At 40.3% G+C, this 11,886-nt stretch overlaps 1 protein-coding gene across 3 annotated transcripts; it reads left to right on the top strand.

The window, feature by feature from the left end:
• Positions 1–92: 92 nt before the first annotated feature.
• Positions 93–11,886, top strand: CATSPER2 (cation channel sperm associated 2). 3 transcript variants are annotated; one of them, XM_019725331.3, is made up of 13 exons: positions 93–324; positions 790–936; positions 1,436–1,609; positions 1,801–1,869; positions 4,851–5,023; positions 5,651–5,806; positions 6,089–6,213; positions 6,695–6,873; positions 7,082–7,181; positions 7,501–7,557; positions 9,758–9,957; positions 10,323–10,490; positions 11,749–11,886. In XM_019725331.3, the coding sequence occupies exons 2-13, from the start codon at positions 792–794 to the stop codon at positions 11,778–11,780; spliced, it is 1,578 nt and encodes a 525-aa protein (XP_019580890.1). In that variant the 5' UTR covers positions 93–324; positions 790–791; the 3' UTR covers positions 11,781–11,886. The 3 variants fall into 3 exon arrangements, with proteins under 3 accessions (XP_019580890.1, XP_019580889.1, XP_019580891.1); XM_019725330.3 differs by having other exon boundaries at positions 10,308–10,490; XM_019725332.3 differs by lacking the exon at positions 6,089–6,213 and having other exon boundaries at positions 5,651–5,736; positions 10,308–10,490.

Below are 11,886 nucleotides of genomic sequence, written 5' to 3'. Positions count from 1 at the left end.
GTTCCGGCCGCAGTGTGGCAGCCGCGGATTGGCTGCGCGGCGCCTGCGTCGGGTGGGGCGGGACCAGCTGGTAACTGCCGAGTGGTCGGAGCTCAGGGCGGGGCGGGACGGAGGAAGCGAGCGCCGGGGCTGCGGGGCTGGGACGGGGTCGGGGTCTGTGGTTGGGCCTGGGGCTACCCGAAACCTGGGAGCGGGCGGGGCGGAGCTGGAAATGGGGCGCAGTGAGGCGGAAAGGCGACCCTGAGCTCGTTCTGCTCAGGGGGCGCCAGAGCCGGAGGAGGAGTGAAGTCAGGGCTGAGTGGGCGGAAGAGAGCCTAGGCTGAGGTGAGGCCCACAAGCGGGAATTGAGAGAAGGAGCTGGCACCGCAGGGAGGGTTGGGACGGGACACATTTTCAGAATGCCAGGCTGTTGCATTTTGTCCAGTTCCTCTTGGTTTTTCTTTCGGAGGCAGCCCCAAGCCCGCCCACTGCCCCACCTCATTGCACTGACTGATTCCCTCAGGTCCAGGTGGTGCCCGAATTCCTCCTTGTCCAGTCCCGGGACTCCTGCCCTTGTGACTGCTACTTTTAATTAGAAATGCTGTCACACAAGTGAAGGTGCCTGGCCACTTAGTCAACTGCTCAATATTCTCTTACAACTCCTATCTCCTTCTGTTTCAAAAAACCTTGAGCCTTGGTACAGTGTGTTTGTCTTCAGGGGGTTGGGAGAAGGGGAAGGAAAAACATATAATCTTTGGTGCAACTCCAAGAATGAAATGATACTTGATTCTTACTTTTTTTTTTTAACAGACATGGCCACTTACCACCCAGCAGGACACATGCACCTGCCCAGAGCTGATGCCATTCGTTCTCGGCTCATTGATACTTTCTCTCTCATCGAGCATCTGCAAGGCTTGAGCCAAGCTGTGCCACGGCACACTATGCGAGAGCTACTTGGTCAGCAGTCTGTTTCTTCACTCCGAGAAACTTAAGACTCCCATCCACACCCTCCAAACAGTAGGAAGCAGAGAGACAATTTTAAGGAAATTCAGGGGAAATTGATTTCGTTGCTAGTTTGGAGGTTACACCAAACTTGATAAATCAAAGGCTTTATAAATAAAACTCTTTGAATCCAGAACCCATGTCACTCACATTTCGGCCTATGATAGTTACTAGCCCTGGCTGACTTGAAAATTTCTACCAAAGACACTTAAAACTTTGAGGGTTGAACCTGTTCCCTTTATTCTTTGGCAGGGATAGTGTTGATCACAAGCATTACATTAATTCTTACTCCAAACTAATATTAGTTCCTGTGAGAAAGAGCAGCAAGGCAAGCAAGCTGCTCTAGGTGTCCATTATGTAACAGTGCCCCTGCCCCCAATCCTACCTGCTCTGAATATTCCCCCAAAACTTCTCTTTGTATTTACCTACTATCCCTTTTTTATTTTTGGTGTAGATCCTTCCCATCAGAAGAAACTTATGTTGGGAGATCAACACCAGCTTGTGCGCTTCTCCATAAAGCCTCGTCATGTAGAGCGGATCACACATGGCCAGAGACTGATGAGCAGGCTTCAAGTGCGCTGCAGTCGTAGGCCACCTCTGTCTTTGTGGGCTGGATGGGTCCTTGAGTGTATCCTTTCCTGCCACTCATTTTTATCCCATACCTTTACTGTCTCTCTTGCCTCATCATCTGCCTAATTACTTATTTTTCCCTTTCCAAACTCCATTTTCTTTTCATTCTCACTGGTTCTATTCTTGCCCCTATTGTTTCACCTGCATGAATCAGAACTCCATTCCGTATGTTTCCTTAAGAGAAAACAGGTCCTCTCTTCACAAACTTCATCATCTTCCTCATCTTTTTGAATACAATTGTACTTATGGTTGAAATAGGTGAGAACTGACATTGAATGAAAGAGGAAGTAGGTGGGAGTCATTTTTCCTTTAACTTAAGTCATTTTACATTTTTAAATGTTATTTGAATTCTTATGGGCATGATTATATTAAGTCTCCCGCAGTAGGATTTGTGCAACTGCTAAGACCTAGAAACCTTTTGAAGGGCTCTCGAGAGTGTAGTATAACAGATATAAGGTAATCTAGACACTTACAGGTAGGGTGTAAGACTCACAAGCAACTGGCGGTGGGAAGACTAGTTATATTTCTTGTGTCAGTTTAGTCTAAATGTGTTTGAATTAACCTTCTCTGTTAGAGATATTAGTGCCTATCAGTGAGTGATCCAATATTTACATTTTTATAGGTATGTTTAGAAAGGTTATTTAAATACAAATAAGAAAGCTCACAAAGAATGTAAAGTTAGGTACAACTAAGATATTAGATAAGCCAAAAAATGACTTAAAGAGTATGACTCTAAAACCAATTATAAATTATATGAAATCTATTAATAATAAAATAAATCTGGAGAATCAATGAGCTCATTTGATTATCAACTCAAACTGCTCAGAAGGGATAAAGAACGTAAAAGTACTCACTTCCTTGTTTCATCCTCACTGTTTTGGGGAAGTTTCCCACTTTAAAGCAGTCTTTTAATGTAATTAGTTCAAATATATTTAAATATACCACAATGTTTGATGTCATTGACTCACTACAGTATACTGTAATATATATTTTGAAGTGTTCTATTTCCTCTGCATATGGGGAACATTTTGAAGTAAGTCACCCACATTTCCTATTTCTTATATGATAACTGGCATATATTCGCCTTGTGGGGTTAAGAATATAGTCTTAAGCCTTGGAATAAAATAAATAGCAGTAAATGTATAAGACCCTGGGTCTAATGGACAAATCAAAATAGAATAGCACTAACCATTCTGTCTGGTAAACCAGCTGAATATGAAACTTATCACTGTGCCAGAGGATAGGTGATTGCCTAAGTGGGAATTACCTAGCAAATTCATGAATATTGTGTCTTCTTCAGTACGTTGTCATGGTAGAAAGGCAGGAGGGATAATAATTTGTGACTAACAGATTTCTCTGAACAGACTAAATCATGTGATAAACATTAAGGCTTTGTTTAGGCTTTTAAAAAACAATTTTCCAGATCACAAAGAAAGTTGTTATAGATAGGGGAAAAGGTAGTAATTGACAATGTTTTCTAGATCAAAGCTCCCCAATCTTTTTTGTCTTGTGATTTTGTTTCCCAGTAATACATATATAATCTTGAAAACCTCCTTACGAGTTTTAATTATTTCATTATTTTTGTGTGCTATAAAGAAGCAAGTTGAAGTAAATATTTTAGGCTAGCATATTATTAAATATTGTATTTTAATGCTTATTATATAATTGTAATAATCATATGTGAACAAAGTTTTACTTTTGTCATTTTAAAAATGATTCATGCTATTTTTAAATAAAATATATGATTTGTCTACAAATGTATTTTAATATAACATATTAAGTTTGACTTTGGGATCAAATATATTTAGTTTGTAATTGTATAGTTTTAAATTAATTCAAATTTTTGTTCCTTTTTAAAAATTGAGATATAATTGACATTTAACATTAGTTTCAGGTTTATAATATATATGTTTAAAAATGTGATATATGTTAAAGTATAGATGCAAATTTAATTATGAATTAGGGCATAAAATATAGAAAAATATCAACTTTCACACTGATATTAGTTGCTTATTTTTATAATTTTCATATTTTGTTTCTAAATGAAGAGAGAGAGAAAGAAAGATGTAGCTCATTTGCAAGGCTTTCTCTGAAAATAACATGTTGCAAGTGTGTATAGCCCTCATTGCTAACAAAAAACTGAGTATAACATCATTACAATTTTGTACATTCATTTTTGAGGTTCTAGAGCTATCCTGATGTGCTATATAAAATTTTTGATCAGATGAATGCAATTTAAATAAACTAATGAAATCATCTTGAGATAAACTTGCAGAATTATTCTTATGCTCTTCATGAAGTTGTATTTCAATATCATTGTACCTTAATTCCATTATGGATATAATGAGCCAAAATGTTACTAAAAACAATAACAATTTAAAACTGTGTGTCTAAAATCTACACTGCAGTTTGTGTTGTTCAGGGTGATTGAGTATGTTCTTTTGGTCTCCATTAACTGCCAAGCATATCAGTCCTAGTGCATTTGCAGGCTCTTAGATTATTCTGTTTCAGAGGGAAACATATTACATTTTTAGCTTTTAAACCTATTTTGATCTCAATGACTGTTTCAATAGCATAGTATACATCTATTAAATGTATAAAAGAGATGAAGAGGGTTGAAAGAGGAAGGAAACGAGTTAAGGAATAGCAAATAGCAAATAATAGGGTTCTAGAGAAAAAGTATAGGATTCAATTTGCTTTGCAGAACAAAATAAAATTTAGACGGCGAAGAAAGCAAAAGTTTTAAAAGCCAACAAATAAATAACCAACTAATATCTTCTTGTAACTCAATATGCCCTGTGAATCTGGCTTCTTGTTTCTACATCATTTATAAAGCACTTTACATATCATGGCCTACATTTTCATTCTATGCTCAAGGCCCGTTGCTGCTTTGTGAGGTTTGGGACTGGGTAACATAACAGTACAGCAGCCAGCGTTGGTGGGAGTAAAGAAAGAGATCAATCCCTTGGTGTCATTGTGACCCCAGAGTGGGAGGGCAGTGACTTACAACTGTCAGACATATTGATACCAGCAGGAGAGATGAGTCGTAGCTATTGTTCATGTGTGATTCTGTCCTCCCTTGTATTTCACAGGTTGAAGCAACAACAGTGTTAGAGAAACTCAAAGAAAAATGGAATAGCACTGGGCACAATTGTGGTTTATAACAGGTTGTAATCATTGTCTATCGTTCACTTTCCCACTTCCTTAACCTTTATTCATCCTTTGCTCTACTCTCACAGAATTGCTCGAATCTTCAGATGTCCAACTGTTGCCACTGAAGCTGGCTCTGGAGGTGGCAGCTTGGTTCATCTTGCTTATTTTCATCTTGGAAATCCTTCTTATGTGGCTATCCAGCTTTTACCTCTTCTGGAAGAATTCCTGGAATGTCTTTGACTTTGTTGTCACCATATTGGTAAGGATAGATATCCTGAGGTTTAGTTTAGTGCCTGAGGAATGTGCGAGGTGAATCAAAATGACAAGAAAAGTTAAGATAATTAGATCATAGGAAGAAACAAATAGAAATGTACCTAACTTCCTTATTTTGTTGGTATTTTCTTTTTTTTCCTTCTAAAACTAAAAGTCAGTCATTGCAGGAGTTGTTGGTATTAGGAACAAGGCAGAATCTAACCACAACATTAATCCCAACAATAACATCTACCACTTACTAAGCACTTACTAAATGCCAGGCACTGTTCTAAGTGTTTTACATGTGTTTTCTCATTTGAGCTCCACAACAACCCAATGAGATAGGCACTATATTTACCCCCTTTTTTTTTTTTTATGTCTGAGCAAGTTGAAGTACAGTTTAAGTATTAGGTTGCTGTAAAAGTAATTGCGGTTTAAAAGGTTAAAAATAATTGCAAAAACCGCAATTACTTTTGCACCAACCTAATAATTTAGCATAGAAGGGCTGACTAGGAAATAATCCCCAGAGAATGTTATTCAAGGGATAATGCCCAAGGAAGTAAGAAGAAGATGAGATAAACAAGAGGCAACTGTGTGTGGGTGCTTTTACTCATAATCTGTGTGTTTCCCACAGTCCCTGATTCCTGAGGTTGTGGTGCTGGTAGGGGTAACAAGTCAATCTGTATGGCTCCAGTTGCTGAGGATCTGCCGGATGCTAAGGTCTCTCAAACTCTTTGCACGATTCCGTCAAATTCGAGTCATTATTTTGGCCCTGGTCAGGGCTCTCAAGGTGATTTGACTATAGCAGCTAAACCAGGTGGGCAAGGTGGATAAATATGGGGTATTAACATGAAATCAAGTCTGGGTGGGCCAAAGAAGACAATGAAAGACCCTGTTATTTGTTACTGGATAAGAAAGGGGAGCTGGGATCAAGCTGCTTGTGTCTAGAGATGTCTGGGCTCAGGACTGGAAGTGAGGGTTTGGTGGGGGATTGCCAGGGTGGGCTTGACTGGGCTGTAGGTGGAGATCAGCCTCGTCTGGCCCAGCTCTGACTTGAGGTCATGGCCTCTAGAGCATGGCCTTCCTCCTGTTGTTGCTGATGATCTTCTTCTACATTTTTGCTGTATCCGGTGTCCACTTCTTCGAGGATTATACCCGTTCAACTCGGCAGGACCTGGAGTACCGCGTGTTCTTCTCGTAGGCAGGGCTGGGGGAAGCCTGGGTGGGGGGAAAGAATTTGGGCAAGAGACTGGGAAGCTGCTCCAAAGTATAGTTATACAAAATTTAGTCTATTATGAGAAATTGGAATAGAACACAGTAAGGAGAGGCAAAGGAGAAAGCAAAAGAATAGTGAGTGGTATTTGCTCTGATTTTGAGGATAGGGCAGCTAGTTCCACATTTTCTCTGGGTTTTGCCAATTCAAATACACCCTCATCAACCATCTTTAAATAGCAGTATACTCCAGTGGTTAAGCCCTGGCTTCTATGCTTCAGTTACCTCTTTTGAAAAATAGAAATGAGAGTGTGCGATAAATGAGGTAATGCATTTAAGCACTTAGCACAGCAAACGAAGAAATGCTCTTCTGTGTGAGAATGAAAAAAAAAAGAGTGAGAATGATACTGTTTCTGAGAGGTTTAGATCTCTGTCCTATGTATACACACATCTCCTTTTTCTTTAGGGACGTGCTGAATTCCCTGGTGACAGTGTTCATTCTTTTCACCATGGACCACTGGTACGCGCTGCTTCAGGATAGCTGGAAAGTGCCTGAAGTCAGCCGCACCTTCACCGGCATCTATGTCATCCTTTCGTTGTTACTTGGTTCCATAGTCTTTCGAAATATCATAGTAGCCATGATGGGTAAGCATAGAAGAAGTGAAACTTCGTGGATGGTTGGGAAGGAATTAGAGTGGAAGTTAGGATGAATAGATTATGGATAAAGAGAACCTGATATAGCGGGAAGGCTTGGGGCCTGTGATGGGTATTTCACTTGGTTTCTCCCCACCCAATCCCTCTCCCCATGTGTAGTCACCACCATTTCCCAACTCCTAATGGCCCTTTGGGGCAGTTACTAACTTCCAGAATATCAGGAATGAGCTGAATGAGGAAATGACGCACCTGGAGGTTCAGTACAAAGCCGGCATGTTCAAGCGACAGATTATCCAGAGGTCTGCTTCCCCCTTTTCAAACCCAGCTTCAGTTCTCTAAGGTTTCCTGACCAATTCCCAGTTTCTATTCCTTAGCCTCGACCCCATTTTTCCCTTTATGACAGAAGATTTGCCCCAGGATTAGAATTCCCCAGCTCTAGACTATTGCCTGATTCTTTTATCCACTGTTGGAGGTTTCCCTACTCTTTTTCACCCCTTTACTGAAATTTGTTCTTGCTCAGTTTTCTTCACTTTATGAGCTGAATTGTTTTCTTTTCTCCTTACTATACTCCTGCTTCAGTAAAACTCTCTTCACTCTTGTGTGTTTTTTGCTTTGCAGGAGACAAAACCTATCCCCTGAGGCACTGAGGTCAAGCCTTAGCAAAATGGATATCAGGTTAGGAGTGTGTATGTGAACTGGTATGGACACACGTGAAGGAGGAGAGGGTAGAAAACCAAAGATGAATATTGGCTTTGAGAGAGAATTCATTCATTCAATAACTATTTATTGTACTGGGTTGAATGGTAGCCCCCCCAAAAAAGATATGTCCATGTCCTAACCGCCAGAACCTGTGAACGTGACCTTATTTGGAGAAAAGGGCTTTGCAGATGCAATTAAGTTTAAGGATGTTGAGATGTGATCGTGCTGGATTATCCAGTTTGGCCCTAAATCCAGTGACAAGGTCCTTATAATAGACAGAAGAGGAGAAGACATAGACATAGAGAATAAGAGAAGGAGATGTGAAGATGGAGATAGAGATTGGAGTAATGCAAATACAAGCGAAAGGTATGCCAGGCAACTGACTGTCAGAGCTAGAAGAAGCAAGGGACCTTCTCCTCTAGAGCTTCCAGAGGGAGTTTGGCCCTGCCAATACCTTGGTTTCAGATTCTGGATTCCAAAATTGTGAGAGAATACATTTCTTGTTGTTTTAATCTACCAAGTTTGTGGTAATTTGTTACAGCGGCCACAGGAGATTAATATATATACCTTCCATGAAACAGATGCTATTCTAGACCCTGTTCAACAATGGACAAGAGAACAGAAGGAGAAATAAGAAATTCATTTATCCATTCAACAAATAATTATTAAATACTTAGATGCTTGGCATATATCAGTTAACAAAATGGACAATAATGCCTGCTCTCATGATGCGTACATATTAGTAAGGGGAAGAGACAATAAACAATGAACATATTAAATAAGTATATTCATATGTTAAAATATGACCAGCATTATGAAAAATGAAAATTAGGACAGGTTAAGGGGAACTGGAGTATAGGATGGGGTTGCAGATAGGTTGTAATCTTTAAAAAGGTAGTCAGGGTGGCCTCACTGAAAAGGCAACATTTGAGAAAAGACTTGGAGTAGGTGAGGGGATTACTATGTGGATATCTATGGGAAGAGTGTTATAGGCAGAGGGACAGCTATTACAAAGATCCTAAACCAGAAGCTTGCCTGGTGTGTTTGAGAAACAGCAAGGAAGCCATTGTGACCGGAGCAAAGTGAGCAGGTGGGAGAATGATAGGAGATGAGATCAGAGAGATAATGGGGACCTGATCCTGCAGGGCTGAGGGGGCCGTTACAGGGACTTAGGCTTTGAGTGAAATGGGGAACAGAGCAGAGCAGTGACGAGAAATGACTTACACTTAAGAAGGTTTATGCTGGCTGCTGTAGTGATGATAGAATGTAGAAGAACAAGGGAAGGAGCAGAGAGATGAGTTGGGAGGCTGTGCTGCTCTCCAGGCACGAGGTGATGATGGCTCAGACAAGAGTGGTACGAGTGAGAAAAGATATATTTTGAAGGTAGGGACAACAGGATTTCTTGAGGATTGGACATGGGGTATGAGAGAAGAGTTAAGCAAAGTTTTGACCTGAGCAACTGGCAAAATGAATTAGCTGAGATGGAGAAGCCTGTGGGAGAAAGAGGTTTGGTGGGCAAAGAGTTCAGTTTTGGTTGAATTTGGGGTGTCCATTAGATATTCAAGTGATGATATGTGAGTAAAATTGTATATACAAGTCTGGATTGAGGAATGAGGTCTGGACTGGAGGTTTAAATTTGCATTTAGTAGGCATTTAAACTCAGACGCGATCGCCCAAGGGGTGACTGTAGATGGAGAAGATAAAAAACACACAAAAAATAAGAGCTTCTTCACCCCAATAAACTAATTTAAAAAACAAAACAAACAAACGAACAAAAAAACAAGAGCTGAGCCCGGGGGCCCTCTACTATTAAGAAATGGAATCATGGAGGCAAAGGCTATAGTTGTGGTGAAATATGCATACAGCCATGGAGTAGGGAGCTATAGCTTCACAAAATAAGCTGGGGTGTGGAATGTGGAAGCCTGAGTAAACCAGCACAGAAGCTATGTGGCGAGGAGCACTAATAAGGATATAGCACATGGGATAATGGAGCTTGGAAATGTTTAAGCTCAGATTTGGGGCTTGTATGTACAATAACTTCAACATACAATGAGCAGTTTGGCCCTCATTGCCTTAAGTTTCAGGGAACGGCCAGGGCCAGGACCAGAATAATGAAAGAGCTAGCCATATCTCATAAATGTATTTGAAGCAATAAAATTTCCCCTTTCACTTATAGAGATACCAGTCAACTAGGGGAATCTTTGGACATATCAGGAGCTTTTCAAGAAGAATCTGAAAACAGTGTCACTGAAGAGAGTTCAAGACCATCTGAGTCAAAACCAAAAGAGTCCTTGCCAAAAAAGAAAAAGTCCTCATCTTCCCCCTCTTCATCTTCTTTCCTTTCCTCGTCTGAATCCAGATATTTTCACTCTATTGGTAAGCACAGGGTTTCTTCCACTTGAAATTCAGACTCCTCTTCTCTAGGAGCTATCCCTATCTTAATAGGAGCGCTCCCATTATATCTACTTCCCAGTTTTCTCCACCAGTCTGATTTTCTGGCCTTAGTTACTTTCTTTGTGCTTCTTCATTTCCCCTGTACTTCTGCTTCGCTTTGGATGAGTGTGGCTGTGGCTGTCTTTGCTTATTGTAAAAAGCGTCCTCTTGATGATGCACTCTTCTCCCTCCCTGCTTTCTGTTTCTTTTTTTCATTCCTGCTTCCCCCCACACCCCAGAAGGTTTATCAGCTCTTTCCCAACTTCCACAAATCTATATATGTTTTTAAGAAGATTTTCTCCATCCAGGTCAGTTGGACTGGGAGACCCATGTGCACCAGAATCTGCCTGGACTAATGGACATGGATCAGGATGAACGCGTTGTTTGGCCTAGAGATTCACTTTTCCGATATTTTGAGTTGCTAGAAAAGCTTCAGTATAACCTAGAGGAGCGTAAGCAGTTGCAAGAGTTTGCAGGTATGGATTTAGGGCAAGCATGGGGACCAGGAGTTAATTATATGGGAGTAGCACATACAATGGGATAAGGAGGAGGGTGTCCACTAGTTTGCCATCTCAGCCTCTGAATTTCTACCTTACACCTAAAAAAGGCAACTCTTGGGTTTGGCATGCCACGTTCTGGGCATATGTCTTGATTTTTTTCTAACCTAAAGAGAACCTGGCAATTTTGCTTCTTCAGTAGGGGACTTCTAAATCCTTTGAGGTTTGAGAGCTTGTTTCCCAAGGGGAAAGAAAGTGTTCCAGTTGTTGAGAATTAAGACAAGGCGGGCTCTTGCTTGATTTGGGTGGCCCACCCCCTTTTGTACGTGTTTCTTCTCTTTGAAGGCCACATTTCAGACCTGAACACTAGGGCCTCAGGCTCGAGATTTGGGGTTTATATATATAATGACTGATAGCTATGGGGATTAGACAGTGAGCAGAAAGCCTACAAGTGTCCACTGTCCCCAACCCCCGAAAGAGGTTTTTGAATTATAGATTTTTCTTCCTTTCAGCACCTTCTAGTATCAGCCTAGGCAGAGAGAAGTATGTGATTTAAATAGTAGAGTTTGAGTTAAGTGGAGAACTACCTGGTCAAAATTATTTTCCCCAAGTTTCTCAGTTGAAATTTCAGCTCTTAGAAATTAATTTAGATTAATAAATTTTCCCTCTAAAAATAAAAACTGGGAGTTAGTGGGTCCTTTTCTACAATTTAATATGGATTAGTGTTATCTTTCTCATACCTCGTTGAAATCAACTCAATGTGAAAATAACAATCTAGGGAAGAGGAATTTGTGTGTGGTGGTCACAGGAGGGTAAGAAGAGAAATTTATAATGTTGGAACATGGAATTTCAAGCAGGATGTCAAAGTTGTTTGTCAAAGCACACATTTGCCTACTTCAAAATGTTGCCTAAGGTTAATCCTGCTCTTTCCAGTTGTCCTCAGTCCTGTCTTTTCACTTGTTCTCTGGAGAGAACAGAGTAAAAGAGAGAAGGTAGCAAAGCAACTTCTTTAATACTGGTTCATTCATCTATGGCAAAGAGTATAGACACATATGGCTTAATTTTTAAATTTTTTATTTTTCAGTTATAGTTGACACGTAACACATGGCTTAAAGTAAAGTTTGGTAAAAATTTGTGACCCAGAAAAATTTGGGACCTAGAAAAGCAGGGTCTTCACCAAACATTTGTTTGTCACCATATTCTTAGCTCTCCAGCCTCACAGTCTCTTTCTTTACAGTGCAGGCATTGATGAACTTTGAAGACAAGTAAAGCCAACAATGGATGGCTTCGATATCTTTGGCAAAAGATAATGAAGGCAGTAGTTGGAAATGGAGAATTCAAAGTATAAATGTCTAATAAATACTGCTGATAATTT

The sequence above is a fragment of the Rhinolophus sinicus genome, chromosome 3 (assembly GCF_057876585.1).
Source record: "Rhinolophus sinicus isolate RSI-liver-muscle chromosome 3, RSI-T2T, whole genome shotgun sequence".
Lineage (NCBI taxonomy): Eukaryota > Metazoa > Chordata > Mammalia > Chiroptera > Rhinolophidae > Rhinolophus > Rhinolophus sinicus.
The sequence above is the reverse complement of the archived record's forward strand: the minus strand, read 5'-3'. Positions and strand labels throughout refer to the sequence as shown.